Source organism: Pseudophryne corroboree, chromosome 7 (genome assembly GCF_028390025.1).
Source record: "Pseudophryne corroboree isolate aPseCor3 chromosome 7, aPseCor3.hap2, whole genome shotgun sequence".
Classification (NCBI taxonomy): Eukaryota; Metazoa; Chordata; class Amphibia; order Anura; family Myobatrachidae; genus Pseudophryne; species Pseudophryne corroboree.
In genome coordinates, this window is record NC_086450.1 from 501,468,974 (window position 1) to 501,481,873 (window position 12,900).

The 12,900-nt window shown below is 47.8% G+C and overlaps 1 protein-coding gene across 2 annotated transcripts in view; it reads right to left on the bottom strand.

The window, feature by feature from the left end:
• Positions 1 to 319: 319 nt before the first annotated feature.
• The window catches only part of KIF22 (kinesin family member 22), a 30,313-nt gene continuing 17,732 nt past the window's right edge, over positions 320 to 12,900 (bottom strand). For both annotated transcript variants that reach the window (XM_063935275.1, XM_063935274.1), the window contains exons 13-14: positions 2,096 to 2,155; positions 320 to 1,927 (exon numbers count right to left, since the gene is read on the bottom strand). In XM_063935275.1, the coding sequence (XP_063791345.1) occupies positions 1,889 to 1,927; positions 2,096 to 2,155 (99 nt within the window). In that variant the 3' untranslated portion in view covers positions 320 to 1,888. The remainder of the gene's footprint in view (positions 1,928 to 2,095; positions 2,156 to 12,900) is intronic.

The window sequence follows — 12,900 nt, forward strand, 5'->3', positions numbered from 1 at the left end:
TCTTGGCCGTGAGTGAACGTGACGCTTGAGCGTCTCGATCACGGCAAAGCGATTGTTACGCAGCGAGCGCACCCTTACGGTACTTCATACGTAGATAGCGTACAGTGTTCTTAGACCTCATAAAGGGTATTATATAAGATAAATATTCTGCTTTAACAGAAACCACACACAATTTATATATATTTATGTTATGGGTCAGGCATCACAGTGTCCAGCCATGCCACAAAACCCAGCAAAGTCTAATTCTGTCCTGGTAATAACATCCAACAAGGAATGAGCTATGTTCTAGTTTAAGTTACGGAAGTAAAGAGACATGGCATTTAAATAAAAAATATCATGTTTTATTATAAACACAAAAGGCTAGCTGGAAAAAAATAAAAAAACAGAAGAACAAGTGGACCACAGATTAAAACCATCAACTCTCTCAGTTCGGACGTGGTTCATTCAAACCCTTTGGCAGGGAAAGTCACGCTGGCAGAAAGGCCATTTTGGGCAGTAAAAAAATAATACTTATTAAGAACTATAGAGTGATGTGTACACCCTTGGCGCTAGGTGAAACCGGCAATGAGGAACTTAGATAAAATATAAAATTTAATTTCCTTAAGATTAAAAAGGTGAATATATGATGCATACATTAGCAAGAGAGTATCTACAATTGCCAGATGATGGATAAATATACGATAAACACACAAATACAGTCCAGTAAATGAGCTTAAGCGGAGCTTAGACAGACAAAAAGCATACACAGCAGTGGATGGAGGAGCCGCAGGTGGTATTTAGCACGGTATCCCGGGAAACGTACCCTGCTTCTGGCGCCTAAGATGTTCCCACAACTAGCAGCGCAGAGTCCTTAGTGGAGATGGCAGCAAGCGCAGGAATTCCGATGCGTTTCGAACCCTATGGTACTTCAAGTCAGATCTGCATCTTTAGCTGTTTGTGTCGTGGTTGTGTTCTATGAAGATGCCATTGCCGGAATCCCAACATGCTGCCAGAATGGCGCAAAGGGAATCTTGCCATCACTCAGAATACTGGGGACTCCTAGGGTTAGGTTGCGGGGAAGGGATGGTTAGGCTGAGAGGAAGGGAGGGTTAATAACCACCTGGGGAAGGAAGGATAGGGTAAGTATACTTACCAAAAACCCTGTTGAGATTCTCCGCGTCGGAATGCAGGTATCGCGTATCCCACCCGTTCTATGTATTGTGTTTTTCCATATATTCACTGTTTAATCTTAAGAAAATTAAATGGACTACATGTTATCTAAGTACCTGTTGCTTCACCTAGCACCAAGGGTTCACACCATTCTCACACTATAGATCTTATGCCCTGGGGTATTTTGGGACACCCCAAGTTTTCATCTTTGCAGCATTCAGTAAAAAAAAAATAAAAAATAAAAAATATAATGTTACTTTAAACCATAATCCATATTAAAAAGGGTCACTGAATTTATGTCCTAGCAATCTGCCTTTAAAATAACTAATAAAACCAAGCGCTGTTCCATCATAACGACGCATATAAGATGTGGGGACCCTACAAGGACGTTCCTTCGTTCTTCACGGTGCGTGGAGTTTTGCAGCCTCATTCAGTTCAAAAGCTTCCAAAATAGCATTTTAAAAAAAATAAAAATAAAAATAATTCGGCAGGCAGTATAACCCCACATCCCCCATTGTCTTGGTCTCCGAATTAAGTCTGTCATGGACAACAGAGTCTCACAATAGAGGGTGTGTGTGATGGGGACACAAGAGGACCCACAGGAGACTCTCCATCCACAGCCGTACAAACCTCCGATAGTCCCACGTGGAGATGGTCAGAGGTGAAGGAAAGGTTTCATAGAATCCATGATATTGAGGCTTCTCAGAGAGAGAAGTGCAAGGTCCTGGTGAGCAGGGTTTTACGGTCTTCGGCTGGCCACTAGTGTCGGGATGTTGACCTGTAGGTGGTCCGAAAAAAAATTAAATTGATGTTAGTACCAGGATCACCACCTCCTTGTACTATACCGCTCAACCTCATAGCTGAAAAGATCACTTGTGGCCATGATCTTGGGCAGAAAACATTAATTTGCAGGAGAAAGCAATAGCTGGTATCAAAGGATAGTCACCTTTAAAAATGAAGAGACTTGTTTGGCAGACATTCCTTCCATAGTGATCAGATCTTCCACCTATGACAAAGAAAAGCAAGCGTTACTGGCATATGTAGTGCACCACAGAGGAAATCAGCGGGGTGTGACAGATTTCCCCTCCCTCCCCAAACATCAGTGTCAGACAACCCTCTTAGCAGTGGACCTTTGATACAAGGGTGATTCCACTGACTGAAGAATTACAGTACCAAATGAAAGAATATTTTTATATTTTTTTTAGGGTTTTAAAAATATATTTTCTCTTTCATCCATCTGGGGAACGCTGCGCCGTTACTTGTGGGTTAGTGTGTGGTAGTGGAGTTTGGCACAGAACCTACTTAAAAAAAAAAAAAAGAAATCCTCCCTAACCCCTCCCATCTCCAGCCTGACCAGCCAGTAGCTCCGTTTTTGTTTTGTGCCTGCGGAGTACAGACCGCTTTTTGACCTATAGCTTTTAGTTAGGTTTTTATTGTTTTATTTCATTTTGGGGTACCTCGTCCCTGTACACAGGTGACAGTTACTATTAGAGTGGCGTTAGTTCATTTTCCCACTCTGCTGCCTTTAGACGGGTCACCATGCTTCATCACTGGGGCTCTGTATTTCTCTGTGGAATCGGAGAGGCACTACTAAGGTACAGAACAGTAACAATCTATCTTTGACAGTATTGGACTGTTCTAGAGGTGTGTGCGCACGTGTGTCCGCTTCTCTCCCCCTCCCCCCCTCAGGTGACTGCAAAGTCTAGATTGTTTATTACTCTGATGCTCTTTTACTGTACAAGAGCAAGGTGGAGGGGGGTAATTAATTACAGTCTTACCGCTGGCGCCGGACACTCAGTGTATTAGCGCCGCGGTTAGACAGCAGGGTCCGTTAGCGGAGAGGCAAGACTAGACGCGGCGGTGACGCAGACAGGAAGGAGACACTTCACACCTTGGTAAGCCCGCACGCACTTCCACACAGCCTCTGTGGAGGATTTTCTGCTCCGGGAGTCACCTTCTTCTTGTGGTTCTAAAGGGAACACTAAGTTTTGAGGAGACCTTTTATTATTTCTTATTCAACTATTTGTGATAGAAATATGGCCAATAAGCAGGACAAATCTACTAAAGGGAAGACCGCTTCGGTTGTCTATTGTGGTTCCAAACTTTCAAAAAGTAGCACAGATGTGGCACCAGTAGCGGACCAGCAGGGAGCTTCTGGAGATAAGACTATGCCTCCGTGGGCCAAACACATGGCCGATGCCATTTCAGAGTTACAGCAATCCCAGTCAGGTGCGGCTCCCAATCAGGCTCCCGAAGAACCACTGTGGGCGAAAAATATGGGCAAAAGTCGGACTTAACTCAGTCCTTGAATAAATTTGTAAATTCTTCAAGCGGTTCGGCTGCTACAAAACGGACACATCTGTTAACCGCCATAACCTTTCCGGGGGAGGAGTTCGATCCTATGACCCTTTCCTTGGAGGAAGGTGAAGTAGACCCAGAATGGGAGGCTACTTCGACTTGGAAAGAAGAGGTGCTATCTACGAGCTCAGGTGTCAGACTGCTGATAGAGGCCATTCGTCAAGACTCTTAACCACCAAGAGACTGAGGTGGCGGAGACTTCTACTGCCTTTTTCAGAAGACCGGTTGCCGTTTATCCTTCTTATTCACACTTTACAGATATCCTGAAAGAACCCTGGCTTAAGCCGGACTCTTGTTTTCAAGCCCCTAAAAAAAAGATTTCTGTATCCCTTCTCGGAGGAAGATGCAACATTTTGGGAGTCAGCCCCAAAAAGTAGATGCCCCCATTACACACTTGCCGAAAGCTACGGTTATTCCCTGCATACAGTCGGTGACTTTGAAAGATGCTACAGACAGGAAGATAGAGGCAATCCTTAAAACTGTGTTTGCTCTATCAGGTGTTTCCTTGCGTCTTGGGTTCTTAAGGCGCTTGGGTTCTTTCTTAAGGCCGTGGATGACTGGCTAGCACAAGTGGTGTCTGGTATGCAATCTGACGATCCGTCGGAAGCTATTCAATTAGCAGAACAAATATCGGAGGCTCGGTCATATGTTGGAGAAGCATTATTGAACTCTGCAGCGCTACAGCCGCGTGTCTCTGCCATGGCCGTAACGGCAAGACGGTCTCTTTGGCTTCGGGTCTGGAATGCTGATGGAGTCAAAACAGACCCTAACAGCTGTGCCCTTTGAAGGGGAGTTTCTTTTCGTATCGGAACTAAAAAAAAAAAAAAAAGATTATTTCGGATACTACTGGTGGTAAAAGTCCCTTTCTTCCGGTTGCCCCACAAAAACCAAAATCCACGGAGTTTAGGTCCTTTCGTACTCAAGGCAGAGGAAGTTCTCAGTCCTTTCGGGCTTGGTGGGGCTCGGTTACTGCATTTCAAGGACGTATGGCTCCTGTCGAAGCCTGATCGGTGGGTGACGGGGGGGGGATCATATCCAGAAAATACATCTTGGATCTCGAGGAACTAGTCCCACATCGTTTTTCGTCACCCCTCTCCCGAGCGATTCCTCCAGACGTCGAGCTCTTCTTCAAGCAACGGCCGCCATTTTGCACAATGGTGCAATTCTTCCAGTTCCCGACCAGCAGAGAGGTCAGGGATTTTACTCTAGGCTCTTTCTCGTAAACAAACCGGATGATTCGTTTCGTCCCATTTTAAATCTCAAATGCCTAAATCAGTATCTCTCTGTCCAGAGATTCAAAATGGAATCCGTTCAATCACAGCCATGGAGCCGGAGGAATATTTGGCTTCCATAGACATAGGATGCATACCTACATGTTCCCATTTGGACAGGTCACCAATGTCTTAAGATTTGCAGTCGGACCTTGGCATTTTTAGTTTCAAGCTCTTCCATTTGGGCTCTCCACGACCCCTCGGGTGTTTACAAATATCATGGGACATATTGTGGCAGTTCTAAGGTGTCAGGGAATCAACATTACCCCTTTACTTGGACGATCTCCTAATCAAGGCTCCATCGGAGTCAATTCTTCAACAACACTTACAACTCACGATAAACACCCTGCATCATTCGATTGGATAATACATTTCCCAAAATAGTCACTACTTCCTTCCCAGATGATATTTCTGGGACTCCTATTCGACACCAGGAATCAGAGAGTGTTTCTTCCTCAGGACAAGATCCAGGATTTACAGTCCAGAAATCGAACACTGTCACAATTACTGAAGGTTTCAGTTCTCAGAGGCATGTAGGTGTTAAGCAAGATGGTTGCAACAGTCGAGGCAGTTCCATACGCAAGATTTCATGCCCGACCCATTCAAGCCCAGATTCTTTGCTGTTGGTCCCAGATAGGTCCACACAACGTAGTTATCCCGATTGTCAATACAGACTCGTCAATCGCTCCACTGGTGGCTTCACAGCCACAATCTAACCAGGGGAGCTCAGTTCACGATTTGGTCTTGGAGGATGGTCAGTGACCACGTACGCCAGCCTAACGGGTTGGGGTGCGGTGTTTCAAACAAATCACCTTCTGGGACTCTGGAGCAGTCATTGTTGCAGATCAACATTTTGGAACTGCGAGCGATCCTGTAAGCGCTCATTCAGATACAGTTCATGGTCCAAGGTCATCCAGTTAGTGTTCAGTCCGACAACGCCATAGCAGTGGCTTATATAAACAGACAAGGAGGAGCTCGAAGTTGGACCGCCATGAAAGAGGTAGCTCACATTCTCAGATGGGTGGAGAAGTGGGTTCCGGCCATTTACGCAATTCACATTCCGGGAGTAGACAACTGGGAAGCAGATTTCTTAAGCAGTCACACGGTCCACCCGGGGTAGTGAGAGCTTCACCAGGTGGTGTTTCTCTGGGATGCGGTCAAGATCCCGCCGGACAGAATCCCGGCAGTCGAAATACAGACACCGGGATCCCGACCGGCACAATCCCGACATTCTCCCTCTGTGGGTGTCCACGGCACCCAAAGAGGGAGAATAAATTAGTTTGCAGAGCGTAGCGAGGCACCATGCCCACAGCGTGGCGAGCCCGCAAGGGGCTGCGTTGCGCTCAACCCCCTGTCGGGATTGTGCCGGTTGGGATCCATATTCTGTATTCCGACTGCCGGGATCCCGTCTGGCAGTATTTCGTACTGATCCCGTTTCTCTCTAGTCTCCCGGTGGGGAACACCCGACATAGATCTCATGGCGTCCCACATCAACAAAAAGCTCCCTCTTTACGGGTCGCGCACTCAGGACCCTTAAGCAACTCTGGTCGATGCCTTGACAGCCCCATGGCAGTTTCAACTGGTATATGTACAGTATTTACACCAATTCCGTTGCTTCCACGTTTACTTCCCGCCGGATGTGTTGAAGTCCGGCCATTCTGATTGGTCCGGATTGGCCGAGTCGTCAGTGGTACACTTCTGCGCGGCATGGTCGTCGGGGAACCTTATCGTCTCCCTCTACGAACAGACCTTCTCCTTCAAGGACCATGTTACCACCCAGATTTAAATCGGATGGCTTTGACGGCATTGTTCTTGAATCCAGCATTTTTTTTTAGGGCTAAAGGATTATCTCGGCCAGTCGTACAGACGATGACTCAGGCCAGGAAGCCGGTAACTTCTGGAATTCATATCACAGGGTGTGGTGCATTTACATTGCCTAATGTGAAAAACGCAGATTGACACCGGACCTCTTTAGGGTGCCTCGTCAATTGTCATTTCTTCAGGATGGCCTCACTAAAGGTTTATAACTGGCCATTGCCTCAGCCAGACGGGTTTCGGAGTTAGCAGCTCCGTCAAGCACACCGCCTTTGTTGGCGTTTCACGATGACCGCGTGGTTTTGCGTACAAAACCTTCTTTACTTCCGAAGGTCGTATCGGCTTTCCACCTTAATCAGGACATTGTCCTCCCAGCGTTTACTCCAGCTTCCTCCGGGGATGAAAGCCATTTGGCCTTATTGGATGTGGTTCGGGCCTTATGCATTTACTTGTCTCGTACGGAATCTATTCGTCGTACGGATACGTTGTTGGTGCTGGTTGACGCACCCAAACGAGGTCGGACGACTTCTAAGAACTCTGTGGCTCATTGGGCGACTTCGGCCATTCGACAGGCATACGTTTCTTCCAACGTTGCTGTACCTGCTCCAATACGAGCTAATTCGACTAGGGCTGTTGGAGCCTCTTGAGCTGTTCGCGGGGGTGTTTCCGTCGAGCAGCTGTGTAGAGCGGCGACCTGGTCGTCCGTGCATACCATCACAAAGTTCTACCGTTTTCATACGTTTGGTTCAGAGACTGCCTCTGTTGGGTGTCAAATTTTACAGACGGCTATGCCGTCTACATTTCCCTCCTCTCATTAGCTTCCTTTGGGAAATACCACAAGTAACGGCGCAGCGTCCCCCAGATGGATGAAAGAGAAATAGGGATTTTTTTTTACTTACCGTAAAATCTCTCTCCGAGTCCATCTGGGGGACGCTGCGCCATTACTTGTGGGTTAGAGGTGCGTGGTAGTGGAGTTTGGCACAGAATCTATCACCAAAAAAAATAAAAAATAAACTACCTCCTCCCCCCTCTAACCCCTCCCATCTCCTTCCTTCTCAGCTATCAACTCAGTTAACGTTTAGCCAAGCCAAAAGGAGATAGACCAGAACAAAAAAAACACCAAATAACCCAGACAAAACTACGGGAGGGATCTCGGTCATCCATCTGGGGGACGCTGCGCAGTTACTTGTGGGATTTCCCAAAGCAAGCTAATGAGAGGAGGGAGACGTTGACGGCCTAGCCGTCTGTAAAATACGACGCCCAACAGAGGCAGTCTCTAAACCAAAAGGTATGAAAACTGTAAAACTTTGTGAAAGTATGGACTGACTACCAGGTCGCCGCCCTGCACAGCTGCTCAATAGATGCACCACCGCAAACAGCCCAAGAGGCTCCAACAGCTCTAGTCGAATGAGCCCTAATTGAGTCAGGAACCGAAACATTTGAAAAAACGTACGCCTGTTTGATGGCCGAAGTTACCCAACGGGCCACAGTGTTCTTGGAAGCCGGCCAACCTCGTTTGGGAGCATCAATCAATACCAACAAGGTATCCGTACGACGGAAAGACTCCGTGCGAGACATAAATACGTAAGGCCCAAACAACATCCAGGAGGGCCAAATGGGAGTTCTCCCCGGGAGAAGACAGAGCAAATGCTGGAAGGGCAATGTCCTGATTTAAATGGAATGCTGAAACAACCTTTAGAAGGAAAGAAGGCTTAGTCCGCAGAACCACCCGGTTCTCATGATAAACTAACAAGGGTGGCCTGCAAGAAAGAGCCGCCAACTCAGACACCCATCTAGCTGAGGCAATAGCCAAAAGAAAAACTACTTTTAGTGTTCGATAACGTAGTTCTACAGATTCCAAAGGCTCAAATGGAGATTTTTGAAGGGCCAAGTTTAAATCCCAGGGAGGAGCCGGAGGAACAAAAAGGTGGTTGAATCTGAAGTACTCCTTGAAGGAATGTTTGAACCTCTGGAATGATCGCTAGTTTCTTTTGGAAAAGAACCGACAAGGCCGAAACCTGACCCTTCAGTGAAGAAAGCCTCAGACCCTTATCGAGACCCTCCTGAAGGAAAGATAGCAGGCGAGGAAGTTCAAACAAATGCGGAGTCAAGCCCCACTTTTCGCACCAAGCAATGTAAATACGCCATACCCTATGGTAAATGCCAGAAGTCACCAGTTTCCTAGCCCGAATCATCGTCTGTACCACAGAACGAAAAAGACCTTTAGCTTTTAAAATGTTGGATTCAAGAACCAAGCCGTCAAAGCCAGCCGACTTAAATCTGGGTGCCGATAAGGCCCTTGAAGAAGAAGATCTGGTCGCAGGGGGAGACGAAAGGGGTCTCCGACGACCATGCTGCGCAGAAGAGTGTACCACTGTCGGCGCGACCAATCTGGAGCCACCAGAATTATTGCGAGACCTTCTCGCCGAATGCGTTGAAGCAGACGTGGAATCAGTGGAATTGACGGAAACACGTAACCCAGATGAAAATGCTACGGGGCTGTTAAGAGCATCGATCAGAAATGCTTGAGGATCCTGAGTCCGCGAGCCGTAGTGAGGAAGCTTCTTGTTGAGACGAGACGCCATTAGGTCTACGTCGGGCATTCCCCAGCGGGCCACTAGAGAGAAACACTTCCTGGTGAAGTTCCCATTCTCCCGGATGAATCGTGCGACGACTCAAAAAATCTGCTTCCCAGTGCTCGACTCCTGGAATGTGAATTGCGGATATTACTGGAACCCAACGTTCCGCCCACGTGAGAATCTGAGCGACTTCTCTCATGGTAGACCAGCTGCAAGTTCATCCCTGTTTGTTGATGTAAGCCACTGCCGTGGCACTGTCGGACTGCACACGAACTGGATGACCCTGTACCATGGTCTGAATCTGAAGAAGTGCATACCGGATTGCCCTGTTGATCTGTAATTTCGACTCCTGACTGTTCTAGCGCCCTTGGAAGTGATGAGTCTGGAACACTGCTCCCCAACCGCTGAGGCTTGCGTCCGTGGTGACCATCATCCAAGACCAAACCGTGAACGGCGCTCCTTTTCTCAAATTGTGACTGTGAAGCCACCAGTGAAGCGACTGACGAGTCTTTACCGACAAGCGGATCAACTGCAATTTGAGACGTGGATCCATCCGAGTCCAACAGCTGAGAATCTGAGCCTGAAGAGGTCGGGCATGAAATCTGGCGTATGGAACTGCCTCGAAGGAAGACACCATCTTGCCTAACATCTGCATGCATCTGAGGACCGACACTACCGGTAAGTGCAACAGGGTCCGGATTCTGGACTGCAGATCCTGAATCTTGTCCGTAGGAAGAAACACCTTCTGGCTGTTGGTGTCGCATAAAAGTCCCAGAAAAATAATTTTCTGGGAAGGGAGTAAAGACGACTTTGGAAAGTTTATTATCCATCTGAATGACTGCAGAGTCTCTATCGTTAGACGCAGGTTCCGATTGAGAATCGCCTCTGACGGGGCCTTGACCAACAGATCGTCCAAGTATGGAGTGATGTTGACCCCCCTGACAACGGAGAACCGCGACGACATAACCCATGACTTTTGTAAATACCCGAGGAGCCGTGGATAGACCAAAGGGAAGAGCCTGAAACCGAAACGGACCGACTGCAAACCTCAGAAGAGATTGATGACCTATCCAAATAGGGACATGTAGGTAGGCGTCTTATGTCTATTGAAGCCAAATATTCCCCTGGCTCCATGGCGGCGATAATTGAGCGAATGGATTCCATTTTGAATTTTTGGGTTGAGAGATACGGGTTGAGGGCTTTTAGATTCAGAATGAGTCAGAACGAACCGTCCGGTTTGTCCACGAGAAAAAGACCAGCGTAAAAACCCCGACCCCTCTGTGGAGAGGGAACCAGAAGGATTACTCCATTTTGTAAGAGGGTTGCTGTTGCCTGAAGAGCTTGACGCCTGGAGGGATCGTCTGGGAGAGGTGTGACGAACAGCCGGAATGGAACAGTTTCTTCGAGATCCAACATATATCCCCTGGATATGACCCCCATTACCCACCGATCCGGTTTCGACAGGAGCCGCACTTCCCTGAACTGAAGTAACCGAGCCCCCACCTTCATCGATCCCTCCGGAAGACCTGAAGCGTCATGCATCAGGCTTGTCGGCAGGCTTACTGGCAGGTCTGCGAGTAGCCTGAGATCCTCTACCTCTGAATGACCCCCTTCGTGGAAATCTGGAGAAAGCACGAAAGGATTTGAAACTACCTCTGCCCTGCGTACGAAAGGACCGAAACCTCGTAGGTTTCGGTTTGTGAGGAGCAGATGGAAGAAAGGGGCTCTTTCCTCCTGTAGTATCTGAAATAATCTTCTTTTAACTCCGACCCAAAAAGAACCTCCCCTATCAAAAGGGAACTGCCGTCAAGGTCTGCTTCGAGTCCGAATCAGCATTCCAAACCCTAAGCCAAAGAGACCGTCTTGCTGACACTGTCAAGGCAGAAACACGGGACTGTAGCGCAACAGAATCTAACAAGGCCTCACCCACATAAGTAAGAGCCTCTGAAATCTGTTCTGCTAATTTAATTGCTTCCGACGGATCGTCCGACTGCATTCCAGATATGACCTGTGCTAGCCATTCATCCACGGCCTTAAGGACCCAGGCTCCCGCAATAACCGGACGGAGAGAGACACCTGATAAAGAAAACAGATTTTAGTATTGCTTCTATCTTCCTATCTGTAGGGTCTTTTAAAGTCACGGACTGTACAGAAGGAATAACCGTCGCTTTTGCCAAATGTGAAATAGGAGCGTCTACCTTTGGGGCTGTCTCCCAAAATTTTGTATCTTCCTCCGTAAAAGGATATAGAAATTTTAATTTCTTAGGAGCCTGGAAACGAGAATCCGGTTTAAGCCAGGGTTCTTTTAAAATATCCACACAGTGAGTGTAAGAAGGGAAGGCAGTAACCGGTCTTTTCTGTCGTTTGAAAAAGGCAGAGGAAGTCTCCTCCACTGCCGCATCCTGAATATTAAGGGTTTGACGAATGGCTTCTATCAGCAATCTAACACCAGAGCTAGTAGATAGCTCCTCGTCTTCCCAAGCCGAAACTTCGTCCCATTCAGGATCTACCTCCCCTTCTCCAATGGAGATGTCAGAGAATCCAACTCCTCTCCCAGAAACGTTATAGCAGGTAACGGTTGTGGTCGTTTAGTAGCAGCAGAACTACTGGCAGAGTTTACAAACTTATTTAAAGAATGAGTTAAATCAGTAAGACACTTGCCCATATTTTGGGCCCACAGAGGCTCCACCCGAGTTTGAGCAGTTTCAGCCTCCGACCTAGACTGACGCAAATCCGAAATGGCATCCACCATGTTCTTGACCCATGGGGGCATAGACTGATCTGTGGAACTTCCCTGCTGATCCGGCACTGATGCACCAGAGCACGAAGTACAGAGGGTACCTGCGTCAGCACTACCCTTAGCCAGCTTTGAGCCACACTGAACAGGAGAAAAACTACTGAGGCCGTTTTGCCCTTTGTAGCCTTGTCTGGTTTACTGGCCATATTTTATTCTATTTATGTTAATATTTAAGAGCACTAAACATGTACTATAAATCCCCTAGAAAAGTGACCTCAATAATGCTGACTGCTATGCCCCACTAGGGCTAGCCCACAATATACTTGCAGTTAGTTGTGTGACTGTAATGAAAAACTTCCCCCAGAAGATAGTGGCATCCGTGTGTGCTTGAGTAGCACAGTGTCCCCCAGTATGCAGCCGGAGAAGATGGCGCCCCGGAGCCTTCAGGAGGCTGCAGAACAGCGCGCGCGGGCAGAGCAGGGCGGGAAGCCATCCCTGCAAGTCTGACGTAACCGCCGCGGCTGTTCCCTGGGAGATTACCGAAACCGGAAGTTCGGGTCTCCCGCGCGCCGCTACACACAGCGGCTGTCGCGGCAGCGTGTGTTGGTCCCAGGGAGTGTATAACACTCTCCCGGACTTAGTTTCTGCATGTCCCCACAACCCGACCGCTCACCCTCACTGCGGGGGGAGGTGTTCGATGTGGGCGGGCGGCTGGCAGGCGGAAGCATATATACATAAAAGAATATATACATAAAAGCAAAGTAACAATAGAGGGGACAGCCCAATACTGTCAGTGACAGATTGTGGCTGTCCTGTACCTTATTCCTGCCGCATCCTGAAGAAAAGGATGGCCCCAGTGACCAAAGTGAGGTGACCTCCAGCGGCAGCAGAGAGTGGGAATACTAAACCCACTCCAGTAGTACCTGTCACCTGTAAACACGAACTAGGTACTTTTGAGAAGAAAAAAAAAAAAATCTAAGGAGAAAGAAAA